At 43.7% G+C, this 21940-nt stretch overlaps 1 protein-coding gene across 1 annotated transcript in view; it reads left to right on the forward strand.

Moving 5' to 3' along the window:
• Window positions 1–21940, forward strand: part of PLEKHG1 (pleckstrin homology and RhoGEF domain containing G1) — a 239394-nt gene that overhangs the window by 196933 nt on the left and 20521 nt on the right. Inside the window, exons 6-13 of the mRNA XM_061130489.1 lie at window positions 547–593; window positions 4868–5018; window positions 9225–9356; window positions 11847–12029; window positions 12121–12216; window positions 12400–12486; window positions 18213–18246; window positions 21502–21588. Coding sequence (XP_060986472.1) covers window positions 547–593; window positions 4868–5018; window positions 9225–9356; window positions 11847–12029; window positions 12121–12216; window positions 12400–12486; window positions 18213–18246; window positions 21502–21588 — 817 coding nt within the window. The remainder of the gene's footprint in view (window positions 1–546; window positions 594–4867; window positions 5019–9224; window positions 9357–11846; window positions 12030–12120; window positions 12217–12399; window positions 12487–18212; window positions 18247–21501; window positions 21589–21940) is intronic.

Below are 21940 nucleotides of genomic sequence, written 5' to 3' on the forward strand. Positions count from 1 at the left end.
GTATGCGAGACAGCAAAAGAGACACAGATGTACAGAACAGTGGACTCTGTGGGAGAGGGTAAGGGTGGAATGGTTTGGGAGATTGGCACTGAAACATGTGTATTATCATATGTGAAACGAATCGCCAGTTCAGGTTTGATGCATGAGACAGGGTGCGCGGGGCTGGTGCACTGGGATGACCCTGAGGGATGGGAGGGGGGTTCACGATGGGGAACACATGTACACCCACGGCAGTTTCAAGCCAATATATGGCAAAAACCAATACGATGTTGTAAAGTAATTAGCCTCAAAAAAAAAAAAAAAAAGCATTTAATGATCTCAAATGAGTCCAAGTGCATGTAGATTCTAGGTATAAATCAAGGTAGTTAAAATGGCATGAATGATTGCCACAGGGCCTCAGAAGACAGGTCAAGGTGGTTAGAGAAACAACTTCTAAAACAACACCTTTTAAAGGATGAATGATATGTCTTTTACTTTTCATTGAATGTTGATGTCTCTACTTTTTTTCTTTTTTTAGCCTATTACATCTCTTTTGTTTCCTTGCAGAGTGAAGAGTTCCACATTTATACCCAGTATTGCACAAACTATCCAAGGTACGCCTTGAATGTGTGGGGATGCTTTTGCTTACCATCATGTTGCTTGAAGTCAGTCAACGCAGTATATGTGGTCAGTAGGCACTGCGTGCCTGGTGCTGTGCTGAATACTGTGGGAAAACTGCAGAAATGCTGAGAACGGATCACAGGGGTACCCCGACATTGATCCATTCAGGCCTAGGGACTACCCAGCAGGGCCAGCACAGGGGAAAATTGTGAATGACCTTGAAGGAGGCCAAAAAGATTGTTAGGTGTCCTCCATTGGACTCCTAGAAGTATTTGGCTAGAAGAAGGCTTATCTATTAACCCTTTTGTGTGTGCTGTGTTTTTAAGAAAGTGGGATGCCCTGCTAATGAGTTAATATAATCTATCTGGGGATAAAATAGGTTATATTTTTGCTATCTAAGTTTTAGAAGCTACGCAAGTTTTATGTAGCGCAGAGAAGGGAATGATCATGATAATCTTCCTTACCTGGACCATCAATTCAGGTTCACTTACACCAGAGGTGCTGGCAGGAGGGCTGTTGAAGGAGCACCCTCAGTGATCATTCAGTAAGGGAATCAGGTCTAAGGCCACGACTCACTCTGCTGGAAATCTTTTTTTCTGCAAAAGACATTTATTGAGCACTTATTAATTTCAAGTGTTTCTCTTGATGCTATAAATATAAAATGTGGTTGAATTTCATTTTCCCAGCAATCTAGAGATGTTAAGGGATTAAAGAAAAGCAGAAACACAGACAGCACAGGGCCTGGCCCTGATAAGTCCTCCAGAAGTGCTTCTTCGTCACCATCCCTGCCCCATCCCCACTGCATGGGTGAAATCATTGAGCCTCCAGTAGGTTTACTGATTTTACAGGAGTCACACAGCTGACAAATGAGCGAACCCAGCTGGGATTTAAACCAAGGTTGGTCTGGCCTCAGACCTCATGCTGCTACATCCTTGCAGAATTTCTGAAGCTTTGTGATTCCCTCCGCCCCATACCTTTCTACTATCTGCCTGCCCATGGTTAGCAGGACTAGTGTTGTTATGATAGGTATGAACCAGGAAGAGAGCTCAGGGAACTTTTGTCTACTCTGTAGCCCGTCTTGGTATGGACGTGTCCTTAAGGATAAAGTGGGTGTTGGGGTCCACCTTGAAGAGAAGCCACCAGGCTGAGCCCCTCATGCCACTGTGATCAGGAAGAGCAAGTGGCTCATTCCTTCCTGGGGGAGGCCCTAGAAAGCCAGTGTGGATTAAAGGATGTGAAGCCAGAGGCTCGGGCTTACCAGTGGCAAAATTCTTTCCATTGGAGGGTTTTCACCTCCTCCTCTAAATACTGGTCTGCATATTGTGCTGTGGTGATTTATTTGGTTGGTGGCCAGGCATGTTTTCCCCAGGTTTCTCTGAAAACAAAATACAAAACCCCACATACAAACTAGTACATTTATCCATCTCCTTATCTGTAGACCCACCCACACTTTACCCAGTTTCACTTACACAATGCTCTCTCCTGAAACATGTGTTGCCACCTCTCAGCTAAAGATAATCAGGAAATTGTAGGATGCCCCAACTGAATCCGTGGTCCTTACGCCAAAAGCCAGCATTATGCCACACCCTGATGCAGAGACATCACAGAATCAGGCCTCAACTTCTCCATAGACCTTCCTCCTGAGAGAAATGGAAAACCTTTCCAACTCTGAAGAATCAGCAGAGCCCTGGACCCAGTTACCAGGAGCCAGATGCCAGAGTGGTTTGTGTGAAGGATTATGTCTGTGTACATTTCATTATAAACATGTCATATGAAGAAATATCTTCTGAATACTTAGTTTTTGAGGTTTATATTAAGAAGATTTTTCTAACTTCGTAATAAGAATGGAGAGTGCAAAATGAAAGCAACTTTTATAAACTTGGCTGCTTCAGGGTCAGGGGACAGGCACAGTCATTTGTGCAAGGACATTTTTGAGGGCCTGTCCTTCATGGAGCACAAGTCCACATTCAGCGTACACTGGCGGGAGATAGGAACTAATATCCCTTGCCTTCAAGCAGTTCATTTTATTTTGAGGGTCAGAACTGAACCAAATGCAGGAGTGGAACAGCCATTAGGAAAGATCAAATCCATGAATATAAGTCAACGCAGCACCACCTCAGTCATGTGTAACAGAGGCTAAAGCTGCATGAGATAAAGAAGGAGAAGTTAGGACAGTTTCCTGGAGGAAGTGTTTTCTATTTTGGATCTGCCTTCAAAAAAGGAAAGAAACATGTTAGCAGGGAGATGCTCCCAGGCCCTCTCAGTGAAGTGGGTACATCCGAGTCTTGCCCAGTTGTGTGGTTTTCATGTTCATAGAAAAAGATTTTCTCTCCTCCCCCCTCCTAACCGTTTGCCCTCTGAGGCCCAAGCTTTCCCTCCCTTCCCCTATCTTCACAAACTGTGAGCACCAGGTGTTTCAGCCCATCTGACAACATGTCTTCCCCTTTTGGACCCGGGCTGGTGATATTAAGTGTCTCCTGCACGCCTTGACAGATGTCCTTCTTCATTGCAGTCACGCCCCGGTGACTTCCCTGGGAAAAGGCTCCAGCCTTTTGTCCCCAGGGAGAGGCCCAGACCCGCTCAGGTCATTGTCCTCGAATGTCCCCCCGTGGCCTCAATCTGGAGTTCAGTGTGCTTAGCATCTCCTGCAGGTGTCTTATCCTGTACAAGAACTCAAGACTTCAGAGGGTTAGACAGTGGGCTGACTTCAGTGGGCAGCTGATTCTGACTCTAAAAAGCCTTAGAAAAGTCCCTGGGTTACATGATAAAGAATCACTTTGAAATCTTCACTTGAAGGGAAAAATAAATCCATTTGAACAGATACTTCTCCAAGCAGTCAGACACAAAAGGGATTCTGATCGCTTCGTCAGGAGACCACTGTCCATGTCACTTCCTTCCAAGGAGTTTATTTTGTTGTTTGGCTCCAATTTTCTGAATTAATTCTGAAAACCTATTAAGATTTGGGGAGAAAGGGGCTGAAATTACTTCCACCTGCTTCTAACTTATGAGACCATGAGATTTTAATTTACGTGTGTGTGTGTGTGATCTCACAAGACCACCAGTTTACTTCATGTATAAGCCATGAGCATTGTTTCAGCCATCTCTCTAGGAAGTTTGGGGGCCATACTTCTTGGAGTGGAGAGGAATCCTGAGCCATTTTTCTAATATACTTTGTAAAGTGCAATCCTTGAGGACCAAAGTTAACCAGCTGTTTTCAAAAACTGAATTTAGAATGAGGAGATACCTGGAGGTGGACAGAAAGGTCTGTTCAGAGATTCTCAAAGGGAAGTTCCCTGGGGGACGAGGTCTCCAAACACCTGCACGTAACATCACACACTTTGTGCACTTACACAAACACAACCAGCAAAGTAGGTGACAGATGTCTGGCATGGGGCTGGGTCTGCTGGAAAGAAGCCACTCCTTTTTCTTAGTACAGTGGTGAGCGCTCCTTGCAATGTAACTTGTGAAAACTGAATGCAGATATGAAGCTGAGCAATGAACAGAGATGCTCATGTGTGTGCTCAGTCACTCCACCATGTCCAACTCTTTGCAACCCCATGGACTGTCTCCCACCAGGCTCTTCTGCCCATGGAATTTGCTAGGCAAGAATATTGGAGTGAGTCGCCATTTCCTATTCTAGGGAATTTTCCTGACCCAGGGATCAGACCCACGCCTTTTGCATCTCCTGTATTGGCAGGCAGATTCTTTAAATTGGGGTACCATCCAATTTAAATCCCCTGTGACAAGCCCTGTGTCCTGATGGAGGCTTCATCTCCCTGAAGGACAGAGCTGGCAGCATAGATGTCACCTGTCCATGTCTCACCGCCCTCTTATAGTGTCTTTTTCTAATTCACCCAGAGGTGAATCGGGACCAGATTCACCCAATTCAACCAGAGGGACACCTTTTCCTCACCTGCCCAGAGGCATTCTAGTCTACCTATTACTCTGTTACTGCCTTATCTGCTTTAAGGCCTTGATACTTACTCTGGCATTTAAAGGGCTTGCCTGGTGGCTCAGATGGTAAAGAATCTGCCTGCAATGCAGGAGACCTGGGTTCAATCCCTGGGTTGGGAAGATCCCCTGAAGGAGGGCACAGCAACCCCCACCAGTATTCTTGCCTGGAGAATTCCATGGACAGATGGGCTACAGTCCATGGATTCGCCAAGTAGGACACGACTGAGTGACTAACATTTTCACTTTCACTGGCATTGAAAACTTCAATGTCTATGTCAAGAGTTACCATTTTGATTTTAAAATATTCTTGCAGATCCGTGGCCGTGCTAACAGAGTGTATGAGGAACAAGATGCTGGCCAAATTCTTCAGGGAACGGCAGGAAACTTTGAAACACTCACTGCCTCTGGGGTCCTATCTCTTGAAGCCAGTTCAGCGGATTCTCAAGTATCATCTCCTTTTGCATGTAAGTTTCTGCCTGCACTGAAAGGACTTTCTAGAGGCTAGGGGTTTTATGTGTATATATTAAGTTTAAGAGAAAAAAAATCAGATGTGGACATATGGAAACATTTTCCACACTCATACTTTACAACTGACTAATCTGCTTTGAGGAATTAAAGATATTTATATTGTAGGCCTGCAGCCTCATTGACAGCAGCCAAGTAGAAAGATTCATTTTAGCTCTGATGGTGAAAGGGCTTACAAGTCCTTCACTCCGGGCAGTGACAGTTTCAGGCAAGGAGCTGTCTTCTTAATGAACAACAGATTTTGTGTGTATGTTTTATTTTACTTCCATGAGCCCGGATTCGGTAGGCAGTTGGGAGTAAGAGCTGTTTGTCACAGATTGGCTTTCGTAGGAGCAAAGAGAAAGGGCTGAAAGGAGAGAAGACAGATGAGCAGTGTGATAAATGTCTTTGAGCTGGGCTTCACCTCACTTTGGGTTCTGTTCTCTTTATATCATTTCCCATTATTTGTACAAAATTTAAGGAGGCTTTAGAAACAAAAGTAGACATAGCTCTCATACATTCTCGTTTCTTATCCTCTAAGGAAGCTGATAAAAATGGAAAATAGTATTCTCAAAGTAATTTCATTCTGTAAGGAGGGTGAATTGCCTTGGCAACTTGACAAAGATAGGATAGCCAAGTGGTTTAGGTTAGGAGCAGGGCTGTGGTCAAGACACTACCTAGATTCCAGTCCTGTACATTTCCCACATTCTCACAGGCAGTCAGTACAGATAAACTGTTATTTTTATTTTATTACTTTAATTTATTTTTTTAATTGGAGTATAATTGCTTTACAATGGGGCTTCCCTGACGGTTCAGACAGTAAAGAATCCGCCTGCAGGACAGGAGACCCAGGTTTGATCCCTGAGTTGGGAAGATCCCCTGGAGAAGAGAATGGCTACCCACTCCCGTATTCTTGTTGCCTGGAGAATCCCACGGACAGAGGAGCCTGATGGGCTGCAATGTTATGTTAGTTTCTGCTGTAAAACAAAGTGAACCAGCTACATGTATACATGCATCCCCTTCCCTCTTGAGCCTTCCTCCTATCCCCCTGCTTTATTATTTTTAATGCTACATTAAAAATCTTTTCTTAAAAAGATTTAAATCTAGAGTTCCTATCTCTATCAACATGCCTGCAGCATACATGTATCTCTTTTTAAATGATTCCAGGCTGCTAACTTGGTTAAGCATTCCAAGGTTGCTCAGTTCACACGCATTTAAAACTTAAAGCACTCTTTATGGTCCATCTTTACCAGAAATTTCTCAGCTTTGTCTGTTTGCCTGTGTGGCCCATCTTGGGAGAATCTTGTGTCCTATGAAACCACATTGTGGATATTACTTTAGTTGTTCCATTGGCTTTAATGACCCTTTAGTTTAGTGGGATTAATTTACTAAATCGGTGCCAAATAATTCTTTAAAAAATACTGGCTTTCCCACGATAGATCTTTTCTGGACTCTGCTAATATGGTATAGACCGTAGCCTGCAAGGCTTCTCTGTCCATGGAATTCTGCAGGCAAGAAGACTGGAGTGGGCTGCCATTCCCTTCTCCAGGGGATCTTCCTGACCTAGGGATCGAACCCGGGTCTCCTACATCACAGGCAGATTCTTTACCATCTGAGCTACCAGGGAAGCCCATCTGAGTCTAGTGTGTCCCAGTAATATCTACTTAATGGCTTTCTAGACAGTAAGTCAATCAAAAGAAAAGTCTCAGATCTCTGTCACTTAAATAAGACTCCACTCAAGATTCTTACAAAGAGTTAACTGCTAGGAAGAACAGCCCTTACCCTCTAAATTAAAAGCTGGGATATTAGTACATGCTGCTATAACAAAATGCCATAACCTGGGTGACTTGGACAACAAACATTTATTTCTCATAGTTTTGGAGGCTGGAAGTCAAAGATCAGAGGGCAAGCACGGCTGAGTTCTCATTTGCAGACTGCCTTCTCCTCTTCATTTCCTCGCATGGTAAAAAGAGGCAAGACTGCTCTCCAGGATCTCTTTTATGAGCGCACTAGCCCCATTTATGACAGCACCACTCTCATGGCCTCTTGTTTGGCTGCTAAATCCTGTTCAACTCGGCAGTCCCATGGACTACAGCATGCCAGGCTCCTCTGTCTTCCATTATCTCCCAGAGTTTGCTCAAATTCATGTCCATTGGATCAGTGATGCCATCCAACCATCTCATCCTCTGCCACCCCTTTCTCCTTTAGCTTCAATCTTTCCCAGCATCAGGGTCTTTTCCAATGAGTCGACTCTTCACATGAGGTGGCCAAAGTACTGGAGCTTCAGCATCAGTCCTTCCAATGAATATACAGTTGATTTCCTTTAGAATTGACTGGTTTAATCTCTTTGCAGTCCAAGGGACTCTTAAGAGTCTTCTCCAGCACCACATTTCAAAAGCATCAATCCTTTGGTGCTCAGCCTTCTTTATGGTCCAACTCTCACATCCGTACACGACTACTGGAAAAACCATAGCTTTGACTAGACAGACCTTTGTCAGCAAAGGGGTGTCTCTGCTTTTTACTACATTGTCTAGGTTTGTCATAGCTTTCCTTCCAAGAAGCACGCGTCTTTTAATTTCATGGTTGCAGTCACTGTTTGCCTGGCCTAGTTACCTCGAAGCGCCCCCATCCTAATCCCAGCACATTAGAGGAAAGGATTTCAACATACTAATTTGTGGAAGATACAATCACTCAGTCTATAATAGCTGAGAGTGAAGAAAAAAGGGAAGAACAGTGATTAGATGAATTTAAAACTGACTTCTGGTTTCCTGGAGTATTTTTGCTTTCATACTTGGTTTAGAGTGTTCTTTCTGTGTCATTCACATCACTTCAAAGTTGTGTAGTCACCCGTGACGATCCCCACAGGAATACACTGTACTTCTGAGTCTGTTTATGATCAACAGGAGTGCCTCTCAGGCTAAAAGAAGAAATTATTATTTTTTAAAGTTTGCTGTTGATCTTACCTGGGAATTATTCGTGATGTGGTTTCATAGGACCTTTCTCACAGCTGAGTCTGAGTGTAGCAAGAAAATGTAAATTCCTTGCCAGTTTCTAGCTGGATGGAAAGTTTGAGGATTCAGTAAAAGTGAACAAAGTGACTATAAAACAATGGAATTTTCATAATTTATACCATAATATTCAACCTGCACCCTTGAGGTTAACATGTGTGCATGATAAGTATCATAGCAACAATCTAATTGATCATAGTATCTTCTTACTGTTTTAGGTATTTACATTGGAATTTAGATACCTATAAGGTATTGCTGCTCTTTTAACAAGATACAGCTTCAATTAAAAAAGCATTTATTTACCATCTAGCTCTCTGGTGGGCACTGTTGAGAAGATAAAGGATTAAAGGAACTATGCAATAGTCCCTATCCTTAGACTCACAGAAGTTTAGGGACATGTGTCTTGTGTACTTGAAAGAACTGGAATAGAACCCTGTCCCTTTCTCACCTGCCTGGGACTGTGGAACTCCAGTGCCCCGCGAAGGGCTGGTGTTACATTCTTCTTAGCATCAGAGAGTGTTACATTCTTCTTAGCATCAGAGAGTGAGTACTTGAACTATAAGCTCTCTCTCAACACTCGGAAGGAGTATCTTTAGTGAATTTCATCTGGGCTTTAAAGCCTTGACTACATGAACATACACTTTCTACATAGGTATTTTTTTAAACATAACGTCCACTATTTTCTTTTTCTTTTTTAGTTTGTTATGTACTAAGCCCTGTGTGTGATGTTTTGCTTCCTCTGGGAGAAAAAAAAAATCAGTATATTTTCTGTATTTTAAGAGTGAGAACTATATACATTGGCAACCAGGAATTTCAGAAATCTCCAACTGTAATATCAACTCTCCTCTCTCCTACAATCACCCTGATGTCTCTGTGAGACTTAATGGTACACTTGTTTCATCATCCTTGTCAAATTCCTCCTTGTAAAATTCTAATCAACTTCTATCTTTCCTAACTCCATTTTTATTCATTCTTATCATTTCTTTGGAGGTTTTTCTGGTAGTTATCTCAAGATCTTAAGGAAAGATAGTAGTGTATAAATAAATAAGCAAAAATAAAATGAGAAACTCATCATAGAAGTACGATTTGTTTCAGTGAATATATGAAAAAAAAATGAAAATAATGAGGGTGGTTTTTTGTTGTTTGTTTTTGTTTTAGGAAATAGAAAATCACCTTGACAAGGACACAGAGGGCTACGATGTGGTGCTTGATGCCATAGACACGATGCAGAGAGTAGCCTGGCACATCAACGACATGAAGCGGAAGCATGAACATGCGGTCCGCCTGCAGGTGAGGCCAGGGCGGCAGTGTCTGGTGAGGCCGTGGGCCTGTTGCTTGTTACCGTTTCCCAGATCAGATCCTAAGTCTGCTCAATTATCGCAGGTCACTCAGAGTCTTCATCATAGATCTTGCTGAGAAAAGATCAGGACAAAAAAAAAAAGAAAAGATTAGGACATCAGTAATACTGATCATTGTTGAATGTAGTTATTATGGCTCAGAGAACTCAAACTGGGGCTCTGTGACAACCTAGAGGGGTGGGATGGGGTGGGAGGTGGGGGGCAGGTTCAAGAGGGAGGGGACATACGTACACCTAATTCATGTTGATGTATGGCAGAAACCAACATGATATTGTTAACATGGCTAATTCATGGCTAATTCATGTTGATGTATGGCAGAAGCCAACATAATATTGCAAAGTTGTTATCCTTCAATTAAAAATAAATCAATCCCTGGGTCAGGAAGATCCCCTGGAGAATGGAATAGCAACCCACTCCAGTATTCTTGCCTGGAGAATTCTATGGACAGTGGAGCCTGACAGGCTACATACAGTCCATGCAGTTGCAAAGAGTCAGATGCAATTGAGTGTCCAAACTGTGTAAAAGGGTTTTAAGCCTCTATTCCTCTGTCACTAGTTCACACAAAGTCGTGAGATGGTGAACATGTGGTGATGGGGCAGGGGCCTCAGGAAGGAGGACTAAGTCCAGAATCAGGTCCTTAGCAGCTTTCCTGGGGAGGGGACGTCACCACTGCATTTTAGATCCCTCACTTTTAAAATAAGACACATTTGCTAATGTCCCTTCCATCGTCACCGTATTTAGCTCTAGATTCCTGGGAACTTTGGATAGATGCTAAGTCAGTGGCCATGTCCTAGGCACCTTAGAAGATGCACTATTTAAAAACTGAAGGTCGTGTGTGCTCAGAGACTAGGCCAAGGCTCTTGGTTGTCCCCGGAGTAAAAGAAAAGCCCAATGTGACTCCATGCTATGCAGAGCGCCTGCATTCAGCTTGGGAGGGGAGAAAACCATGTCCTTTGGCCCATACATTCAAACAGAGCTCTAGGTTTCATCCACATGCAGCCAGAGGGTGGTAATTGACTGTCAAAAATCAAAGGAAGAGGACATTCTAATCTTCCAGGCCATATCTGCTTTGTGTAAGCAATAATAAAGGTTTTAATGCTTCATCATTGAAGTGTTCTGTGGACATAATGTCAGACATACTGTCAGCTAGATATTCAGAAATGGCTCAGTGACTTTTTTCATAGCTTAGGAGTCTATCTGGCAGTCTGAAGACACCACTAAATCAGTCTCTGGCTCTGAATCACCTCCGTTTGTACCTTCAACTTAAGAATTGTACAGTGGTTTTGTGGGCTGCTTAATTCAGTGCTGTTTTTGAATATTTTCATTTTTTCAAAAATAACAAAATCCATTTTCTTTAAAAAGTTAATATGGACATACAATATATCCCAAAGAAACTTCAAAGTCGGGTTATCCATTTCTATTTATCAAGTTCCATTAAAAGTGCAATGGGGGACTTCCCCGGTGGTCCAGTGGTTAAGAATCTGCCTTCCAATGCAGGGGACACAAGTTTGATCCCTGACCAGGGAACTAAGATCCCATATGCCAAGGGGCAACTAAGCCCACACAGGGGAACTACTGAACCCATGAGCCACAACTAAGACCCAATGCAGCCAAAAAACAAAAACAAACAAAAGCCACACTGGTGAAGAAACGTTCATTTCCTTTCCCCCAGTGAATGGGATTAATGTCAGAAAATTTCTGAGATGTATCTTGTGTGATCTTCTACCAGTTTTCTTTATGGGTTACTTGTATGTGGTGTGAATTCAATTTCTGGAAGAAGGCTTTTAGGTCAGTAACTCTGAAGGTTTTGTCCAAAAGATAAGGGATGAGCATGTCTTGGGAAGGATGGTGAGAAGGCCATACACCAGCAGCCTCTGTACCTGGCTTTTGAAAGACAACCCCACTGCCGTAGTAGAGGGATTATCACCAAATGGAAAGAAGTGACTAGCAACTTGTCGAATAACACCTTGGTTCAGTTCTACTAACCCTTAAGTGACACCAGCCCTAAATGGAGATTTATGTCGTGGACATCAGACACCATCAGACACCACTCAGGACCCTGAGACCCTGCCACGGGTATTTGGACCCCATTCTTGAGGCTCAGCAGGCTTCCCAGGTGGCGCTAGTGGTAAAGAGCCCACCTCCCAAAGCAGGAAACAGAAGAGGTGGGTTCAATCTCTGGGTCGGGAAGATTTCCTAGAGGAGGAAATGGCAACCCACTCCAGTATTCTTGCCTGGAGAATCCTATGGACAGAGGAACCTGGCAGGCTACCATCTATAGGGTCATAGAGAGTCAGACATGACTGAAACAACTCAGCACGCATGCACCCATCAAGGCTCAACAAACCTGTGAGGCCCCTGTGTCCTCCCTGCCTTGCCCTCCCACCTCCTGCTTAATCGCAGGAAACGTTCACTCTTTCAGGAGATACAGAGTCTGCTCACCAACTGGAAGGGGCCAGACCTGACCAGCTACGGGGAGCTGGTGCTCGAAGGGACCTTCCGTCTCCAGCGGGCCAAGAATGAGCGGACGCTCTTCCTCTTTGACAAGCTGCTGCTCATCACCAAGAAGAGAGATGACACGTTTACATACAAAGCCCACATCCTGGTAGGTCTGAGTGAGCGTCCTGGGTGGGGACTGGGGGCGCTGGTTCCGCTCCCTTGCGAGCCTGCCTCACCCTCTCTGCTCACCCCTCCAGTGCGGCAACCTCATGCTGGTGGAAGTGATCCCAAAGGAGCCCCTGAGCTTCAGCGTCTTCCACTACAAGAACCCCAAGCTGCAGCACACAGTTCAGGTACCAGTGTCCCCTTGCCTCCCTGTGAGGCTCACCCTCATGCATGATGAGCATCACATGCCTGACGGCCTTTCCACGGCTTTCTGGCCACCCTGCGTGTGTCCCGTCTGGTCAGAGGTCCTAGGAGTGGCCATGTCTTGTGAGAGGTAGGGTTGCCTGACTGTCCACCTCTCCTCCTGGTAGGCGAAGTCGCAGCAAGACAAACGCCTGTGGGTTCTGCACCTGAAGAGGCTGATCCTGGAGAATCATGCGGCGAAGATTCCAGCTAAGGTAAGACCATGAGGGCAACGAACAATAAAATGGAAAGGAATTCAGATCTCAGGAAGACAGCCTGATGGGAATAAATGTGCACTTTCAAAATGAAGATTGTTGAAAGAGAAGCACCATAAGGAACAACTGCACCAGCCATTTATACTGAAAAGATTCATATACAGAGAGACTCTTCGGAGAGTTTTTGGTTTGTTAATGTCATTGTTGTTTGAAAGAAGAAAAATAAGGGAAAGATTGTACAAAAAAATTTCTAGAGAGCTAGTAGAAAATAAAGGGAGTTATGAGAATTATTCAGTGGTGTGCTGAGCACCTAGGGTAAATAAAGCTGGCTTAGGTTCTGTGGGAAGCAAGACCCAGACTTGGCCGTGAAGGAATCTGCAGACAAGGGAGCTAGTCATATAAATGATGAACTGTTTGCTAAATATGATGAATGAATAGAGAGATAGACCAAGTATTGTGGACGAGTAAAGTATTCAAGTTTGTGGTCGAGTGAGAAGAGGAAAGAAAATTCCTTTTACCTCAGTATTGGCGGGTGAGGAATATTTTTATTAAGTGGGGAAAAGAACAAGGGAAACCAAGCTGAGAGGACAGCATAAACAAAAAACAGAGGTGTGAAAAGGGGCCCTGTGTTAAACAGCACGCGGATTGTGCTAAATGGAAGTCCACAGATTGAATGGTCGAGTTCTCAGGAGGTGGAGTAGGAGGTAGGATTAAGAAAGTGGAAAGCACTCAGCTGAACTTTGAAGGCTTTGAACACACACACACTGAGGAACGTGGATTATTGTAGGGGGAAACTCCTGAAGGTTTTGGAGGGAGGGGATGGTCTGTTTTGTGTTCTGAGAGTGTCACTTTGGGGGCAGTGTGATGGATAAGCTGGTGGAGCGTCACTGGCAGCAGGAAAAGAATTGGCAGGTCTCCATGGTGGGCTAGAAAGGAGAAGAGGGGCACAGCCAGGGAGCATAAGAGGAGGAGGAGAGGCAGTGTAGAAGAGGAGAGGGAGAAGTAAGTCAAGGATGAGTCAGGTGTTGGGCCAAGAGGATGGTGTCATAAGTTCCAAGACAGGCTGCCAGGGAGACGAACCGGTTGGATGGGCCCGAGAGGGAGGCGTGGTGGCCCATGTGCAGGGGCAGTTCAGCTGCAGGAGAGACGCAGGTCTCTCCACCCAGGCAGTCACCAAAGCCCGGAGATTTGATAGGAGGGCCCATGCAAATGCAAAACAGGAAGACAGACCCTTGGGAATCCAACATCTAAGTGCTCGGCAAGGGGCAGGGGATTTGGAGAAGAACCAAAGATAGAGTGGCCAAATGAGGCAGTAAGAAAACCAAAGGAGAAAGGTGTGGTAAGAAAAGAAGGAAAGAACCTCTCTGAGAAAGAGTGGAGTAACCGTCTCAAAGGCCGCAGAGATGACAACAGATTCAAACAGAAAAACAGGTATTAGGTTTGGCAGCTAAGAGATAAGGGAGAGAGAGAGAGCAGTGGGTCGAAGAGAAATAAGGAACAGACTAGGTGTGGCCTTCTTTTTTTAAACGAAGTTCAGAAGGGTCAAACAGTGGTAGTTTGAGGAGAGGTAAGATCAAAGGAAGACACTTTGCCCTCATGAAGAATGTCGTGGGCACGTGGGCTGAGGGTATGAGGAAAGGAAATGGGAGAGAGGAAAGATAAGAGGTGGGGCACTCCTTGGAATGTGACTCTGGGGAGATGGTAGGATAGGGACAACCTTAATCCAGAATTTGGGGAGGGGGTGTGTACTGTAAATACAGTCTAATAAAAACATTAGATGGTGAATATAATGATGGGAACTCAAAACTTATTGTTTACTAAAAAAATATGCAAGAACTGCTAATGCACACCTCCATATATAAAAACATGGGTTTTTCAAGCTTTTAAAAGCTAGAAGTAATTCCACTGGTCTTAGGAACCAAAAACTGATGCAACTCTATATAAAATTTAACAAATCCATTCACCTCTATACTAATTACACTTTTTATGTTAACTTTACCAGCAGGTGTAGGGGTTAGTCTTGTCAACAGTCAGAAACATCTTCCCTGAGCTGGGGGAAGAAGAAAAATAAGAGAGGATAAACTTTGAGGTGGACTTGAGAGAGCTTAAAGGGTTTGCCTTCACTAAAGTTGCTGGTAACAGCATCTGCCGGGTGAGTAAAGCAAAGATGGGGCTAGGTGTCCAAGGGCAAGTGGAGAGCTTCAGAGTACAGGCTAAAGAATATGGACTAGGGACTTCCCTGGTGGTCCAGGGGCTAAGACTCTCTGCTCCCAGTGCTGGGGGCCTGGGTTTGATCCCTGATCGGGGAAATAGATCCCACATGTGGCAATTAAGAGTTCCCATGCCACAACTAAAGATCTTGCATTCAACAGCAGAGATCAGAGATACAACATGCCACAGCTAAGATCTAGTGCAACCAAATAAATAAATATTAAAAAAAAAAAAAAAAAAAAACACCGTGGACTAGAGAATCAGTGGGGATGACTACAGTCATCTGTCAAAGGAATCTGGACTCCACTGAGGCTAACCACCACGAACCAATGTGATGACTCAGCAACTTCGAAACTAGTGTGAGGAACCCTGGCACACATAGGTTGCCCAAGGCTGGGGACCAGCAGAGCAGTGAGGGGAAAGATTAACAGGGAAGGCACAGTGCTAACCAGCATCCAACCTGCAGTGATTGAACGTAATTCCCAGGCTGAGTGGAGCGTGAAACCAGCCAGGAAAACAGGTGCATGTTGAAGGATAAGTCAAAGAACTGGTTCAGCAAGAGTCCGGGTGGAGAGATGGAAATACAGAGATCTATCATTGAAGGAGGGACTTTTGGAGTCCTGCCTGCAAGGGAGGGCACTTCTGGGTTATGATAAGGCTCTGGGGGCGGCTATGATTATGCATTGCTTGCTGTTCTGGAGTGGAGGGAAAGGTTAGATGTCCTAACGCAGGGGGAAGGGGTCTCTGCTGGGGCGGAGAAGAGGCAAATAGAGCAGTAAATGGGACGATGCTCATGAGAGCAGAACTGGGTGGAAAATGACGCGATCTGAGATTTCTGAGAAAGAAAGTCTGTTTGCTCTTTGCATACTTTTTGAAAAGTCTGTGAAGCTTGTCCTCAGGGGCTGTCAGCAGCGCTTCTGTGCCCAGAAAATGAATGTGTATGGGTGTGGGCTTTGACTGAGGTGTGAGTCTCAGCTCATCAGGGCGTTCCAAGGGGTCAGGTAACTCCCGCAGAGAGGTGAATGCATTTTCTTCATACTTAGTCATTTGTTCGCTGGCCTCGTCTCTTGGAATGCCCTTCTGAGCAGATGGCAGGTGCCATTGATAAGCCCCACCTGTTGTTCTCCTGTCCCTGGGAAAATCAAAACCGCCAAAGGGGTTCTGAAAGGCAGTTATTGGCCATTACAAAATGAAGCTAGCTTACAGAACTTCCTCTCTCTCCCACACTAGGGGGTGTGTATTACAGGCAGTTTTCCCTTTGTATTTTATAAGGGTTAATAGAGTCACGGCAGAACTGTACTTTTTTGTCCCTAATCCTTTTAGGATGTAAATGATCTATTTTTTCAGCTACAGTGCTTGAGCACCCGTACAGTGTGCTGAGAAATATGCTTATCTCTTCAAAATACCTTCTGCGAAAGGTCTTGTTCTCCCCATTCTAGAGAAATAAAAACAGAGGCTCAGAGATGGAAAGTAAACTGACCTCGTTTATGCAACTAGTATATGAATGAGTCCAGATTCAAACTCAGTTCTGCCTGGCCCCAAAGATGGTCTTAACTACATTGTTCCCAGGGGAAATGAAAGCACTCTTATTTACTATATTATATCCACAATAAGGTTATGATAATTTTCTATCTTATTTAAACAGGATTATTACTAATCTGAATTTTTCACTTTTCTCAAGACTGTTTCTTAAATTATTTTCTTAAAGCTTTCAAAATATATTTACTCTTATTAAATAAAATGCATAATGGGAAAAATATCAAAAAATGTATCATTGTTCTACTATTTAACAGCTTAAGAAGTTAGGTTCCTCCTAAAGAGTCAACACAACTTAACAACTAAACAAAGAACAAAACCTCCTTCTGGTCCTTTAATTCCATGATGGTCCTTGACTGACCCCTAGTGGAAAATGTGGGAATAGTACTTTTTTGATGTCAACTGTCAAGGCAAGAAATAAAAATACCGAGTTCTTATAGTCAAGCTTATAAATATCAAGAAACTTCCTGGAAGTTAGCCATATGATCCCTCTATATACCTGGTATATACACTAACTTTTGTCCAGATTAATTGGGAATAAGGCTCAGGTAGAAACTGTTGGATTTTCTATATACACATGGTTCTGCAAATGCCCGTCACAGAAATTGAGCTAACATTTGTGTCTAAAATTAACTTGACTAGTAACCTCAAACTCTGAATGTATGGTAAAAAATGTCAGTGTTATTAAAAAAAAAACTAAGCATTTGTTTTCTCAAAATTAAGGTGACTGCATCAAGGATATTTTTTTTTTTTTTTTGATTGCCACTTAGCCTAGACATTTTTACTGTGATGTCACATACTGCGACAAAGTAAAATTATTCTGTAAGTTATTCTTAGCATAATATTTGTAGGCTCAGTCACACTACCTTGAAAAATGAAAATGACATTCAGGAGGCAAGAAAGCCTACCTTATTTTTTTCTTCTTTGAATCCTCGGGCAAAATAATTCATATTAAGGCCACTAACCTATCTTTTTATAGTTCCCTAAACATCGATAATATATGACAACAATCATAACCAAAAGAAGCCTCACGGCAATAAACTTCAGAAGCTCAGGGTTGAGGTGGGGAGAAGGATGTATGTAGAGGAAGCAAGAGTCAAGGTTATCAGGGTCAGTCCCCTGCGGGAGTAGATGGTAACTAACTGGGTTAAATGGCTGTCATTTGCTACCAGTAGCAAGTGTGAAAGGTGGGTCCTATCTGACCATCTTTAGATTGAGGGAACTGATGCAGAAATTTGAGAGCACCTGCCTAGTTAAGAGCTAGAGCTGGATCACGGGCGGTGTCCTCCAGGGCTCTCCTCCCACACTGCAGCTCTTTTCTCCCCCTCGGGAGATTCCAGGGCACACGAAAGAGATGGTGGTGCAGGCATGCTGCAGGGAGCTGGGAGAGTCAGCTGATAAGTTTATCACATTTGGAGGGAGGAAAACATAAGAACCGTCCAACAACTATTTTGCATTCAGCTCAAAAGAGTTATCATGCCCGTGATATGAGGAGGGCTGGTGGTGTAGGTTCTGTTCCTCGAAGCTTTGATTGCATAGATTGAGATTGGATTCAATAGACCAGGGTTGGGTAGAAGGAATCTAGATTGTATGACAGCTGCTCAGCCAAGGTATGGATCCTTTGCTGAAAGTGTCTTTCTCTCTTCCCTCTTCTTTTCCCTTCATCCTCCTCCCTCTGTCTTCTCCCACCCCACCTTCCCTCCTTTCTTCCTTCCCTTTTTTCTTCCCTGGTGGAGGCTGTAAGCTTAGCCCCGGGGCACTGAAGGGACAGTATCTACCATCCACACAAGGATGCTCAACTGTTTGAATCCCTTGAACTCTGTATTAGTGCCTAAAAAAAAAAATGAGTTTTCGTTTTATAAAAACTTTTTAAAAACCACTCGTCCCAGTGGGCTAAAACCTGTCTTGGGATTGGCAGTTTAAAAAAGAAACAAACAAAACAGGACTTTGTAATTATAACTACATCTTCTTTCTTTCAGGCCAAGCAAGCAATACTTGAAATGGATGCCATTCGTAAGTTTTGGGGTTTTTTGCACAATTTGAAATTTCATTGTCTACTTGTATCTGTCACATTTTCTGTCTTCAGATTTACAGATGTCAGTTGTCAATTGTGAGATGTCAAAACTCAAGTGTAAGAAAGTAGCAGCTCTCTATTCACTGTTGTAACAAAAAGATCCAGTTGAACTCTTTTTAACCCATTGGCTTCTTTCTCCATTGATTTCCCCTGGTTCATCTGTGAGCCCACCAGTAGTTCATCACATGTCTCCACATCAACTCACGACAAGCTATGCTTCCAGCATCACCTCTTACCCCACCTCCATCCCACCAAAACAATGAAGGCCTCACAATGCATTTCCCACATCACCCCATGAGCCAAAAATATGTTGATTATCCGCAAGAATCACACTAACTTGATAGGTGTTGGTTCCTGATACAGCTCACATTTAATTTAAAGTTACCACTGCCCTACACGTGTGACTGTGTCTTACACTTCTCATAGCAGGCAGAGAATAAATACAAGTGAGGTCTTTCCAATAAAATAAGACCTGTTCAAAGCACTTACCACATCCTTGTTACCACCCGGGTTAAACAGACTTTGAAAAGAAGCAATAGCTTCAAAGACTTACAGCCAAGTCTGACAGAAACTTTTACTCAAAACTTCCTACCTTTGAGGAATCTTTCCCCAAGTACAAACACTAATTCACTTACACAACACCCTCTCTTCCTCCTAGTCTGCTGGTTGTTAATCTCCAGCAGGAAAAGAAATGAAATGTTACTGAAATAAAGAAATGAGCACCAGCACCGAGATTCCCCATTGCATGCCCACTGGAGGCCACCAGGAAATGATGCAAGCTGACCCCACCAGAGAACTAGGCTGGGGCTCACTGCCCTGTGTTCTCTGAAGCCACTTATTTTATTCAGTAAAAATCTCTTTAAGATTCTTTTTGGCGGGGGGCGGGGCGGGGGTGGCTTAGATGGTTAAGAATCTGCCTGCAATGCGTGAGACCCAGGTTTGATCCCTGGCTTGTGAAGATCCCCTGGAGAAGGGAATGGCAACCCACTCCAGTATCCTTGCCTGGAGAATCCCATGGACAGAGGAGCTTGGCAGGCTACAGCCCCTGGGGTTGCAAAGAGTTAGACGCAACTGAGCAACTAACACACTTCCATAGTTGATTTTCAGTATATCATTCCCAGGTATACAACAGTGACTCACAGTTTTTAAAGACTTTACTCTATTTGTAGTTATTATAAAATATTGTCTGTATTCCCTGTGCTGTACAATATATTTGTATAGCAGATTTATTTTATCAATATGCATATAGTATATATGGGCACTCTGAAGAGAAGGTGAGGTCATGGATGGGCATGTGAGAATGAGGAGGAAAGATGGAGGAAGGTGGGGATCCAGAGGGGTCAGCTGTTCAATCCCAGTCTCTGTGGTGCCATTGGTTAGTGAGTTCAGCTGTTAATCCAAAGGTTGGTGGTTCGAGCCCACCCAGGAATGCTGTGTTTGGGCTTCCCAGGTGGTGCTAGTGGTAAAAAAAAAAAAAAAACCCACCTACCAGTGCAGGAGATACGAGACACAGGTCTGATCCCTGGCTCGGGAAGATCCCCTGGAGGGAGGGTATGGCAGCCCACGCCAGTATTCTTGCCTGGAGAATCCCATGGACAGAGGAGCCTGGCGGGCTACAGTCCATGGGGTCACAGTCAGACACGACTGACGTGTCTTAGCAAGCACAGCTGTTCACCATGACCAGCTACATTTGACGACATTGTTTATTTATTCCCAGGCTCTGGGTTAGCTCTTGGACACCAACAAGGACATACTGTGTAGCCCAGGGAACTCTGCTCAATGTTATGTGGCAGCCCGGATGGGCACGGGCCTGGGGGAATGGATCCATGTGTGTGTATAGGTGAGGAGCTGCGCTGTGCCCCTGAAACTATAGCATTGTCAACCAGTTATACTCCAATATAAAAAATTTTTAAATAAATTACAGATAAACTACACAGATAGTAATTACACATTCTTTTTTTAAATAAATATGAGGCTTGAGATCTGAGTATAACTAACAAAGAAGAAATAAATAACACAGAAAAATAATTCTCTGAGCACACAGCATGCCGGCAAGCCTCTAACTGGCATTCTGTGCCTCTCTTCCAGGCCAGGTCCATCCACAGCATCCCAGCCTAGGAAAATTACCCTACTTGCTGTACCCTGACTTTGGTCTCAGCTGGCTGTGAACAGAATAGGCCAGTCCATTGGACCAAATGACCTCATTTGGATACCTTTGACTCTGACATTGAAGTCTATGTGGTTTTTATAATCCTCAGAAGTTTCTCACACTTCAGACAGACCTAAAGATGCTTAACCTCAATTTGAAGAATACCCCTCTACAGCTATGTCCTAAAACTGTTTATCCCTCAAGCTTCAGGGTACAGATGGTCATTGAGTATGCTGCAATACTTTAGACTTAGACCAGATTTTCTTAATCCAAAGTCTGTGTACCCCTTAGATGAAATGAAATGAAAATCCCTTTTCTGAGAAGAGAGCTTAAACCATTTAAACCGTGTCTAGAAAAATGTGGAGGACAGCTTCCTCGGGGTCAAGGAAGGGCTTAGCACCCTCCACCGCCATGCCAGGCAGACATGCCTCTTGAAATTGCTCCCCAGATGGAATTCTCCAGGCAGTTGAGCCGTGACTGGGTCTCTGTTGTGGCCCTTTGCTGCAGCTTCTCAGGAGCCTTGTTTTTTTTTTTTTTAATTTAATGTAACTGTCTGGCCTCTGTGGGTCTCAGAGTTGCAGGTGAGTCTGAATGGGTACCAGAAGTTACCACACCTTACACATTTGAACTAACTTTCTAGGAAGGGGAAAGCCAAAGGTTGTAGGTCTTTCTGCCAGAGAGTGAAGAAAGGAGTAGTTAGAATACATGTGAGTGCCTGGGGGTGTGGGAGAGGGTGGAAGTGGAGAATGTGGTTTACCTTGCTAACACACTCCTGCAAAGTCTTGAGATGCATATTCCACACCGGTTATGGAAGGAGGGATTCTACCATGTCTGATGAAAAAGAATAAGTCCACAGATACCCAGGACAAGTTCTTCCCGTTTTCTGAAAAGTCACAGAACACTGCATTCTTTTTTTTTTTTTTTTTGATGTATTTATTTTAATTGGAGGCTAATTACTTTACATTATTGTGGTGGGTTTTGCCATACATCGACGTGGATCAGCATGGAACACTGCATTCTTATAGACACCTGTGGTTCTTTACAGATTACCCAGGCTTCTGTTACAGTCCCGAGGGAGAGACTTCTGGCTCTCGAAATGGCTCTGCTCCGTATCGGCTGAGAAGGAAATCTGGTAAATACAATATAATCAGATATAATCAAAATTAAATAATTTGGGAGCACTAGTAATGAAAGTCACTTTCAGTTAGACCAAAAGGTATTTTCTTTCTGGCTTTTAAACACATCGCCAGTTTTATTATCTTTGACGCTCTCAAGCTTTGGTTCTAAAAGTCTTTCTACTTAACTCTCAATTTTTCAATGACTATAAAACATGTCAATCAACTACGTTCACTTTGTATAGCATTTTACCACTGGTATGCAGGTGTTTAAATCCCACTTACTGGCGCTGGTGAAAAATTATATCCTGTAAATGAGGTATACCAAAGCTACTTCAAATCAAAATTTTAATACACATTTGCTAAACT

Source organism: Dama dama, chromosome 26 (genome assembly GCF_033118175.1).
Source record: "Dama dama isolate Ldn47 chromosome 26, ASM3311817v1, whole genome shotgun sequence".
NCBI lineage: Eukaryota > Metazoa > Chordata > Mammalia > Artiodactyla > Cervidae > Dama > Dama dama.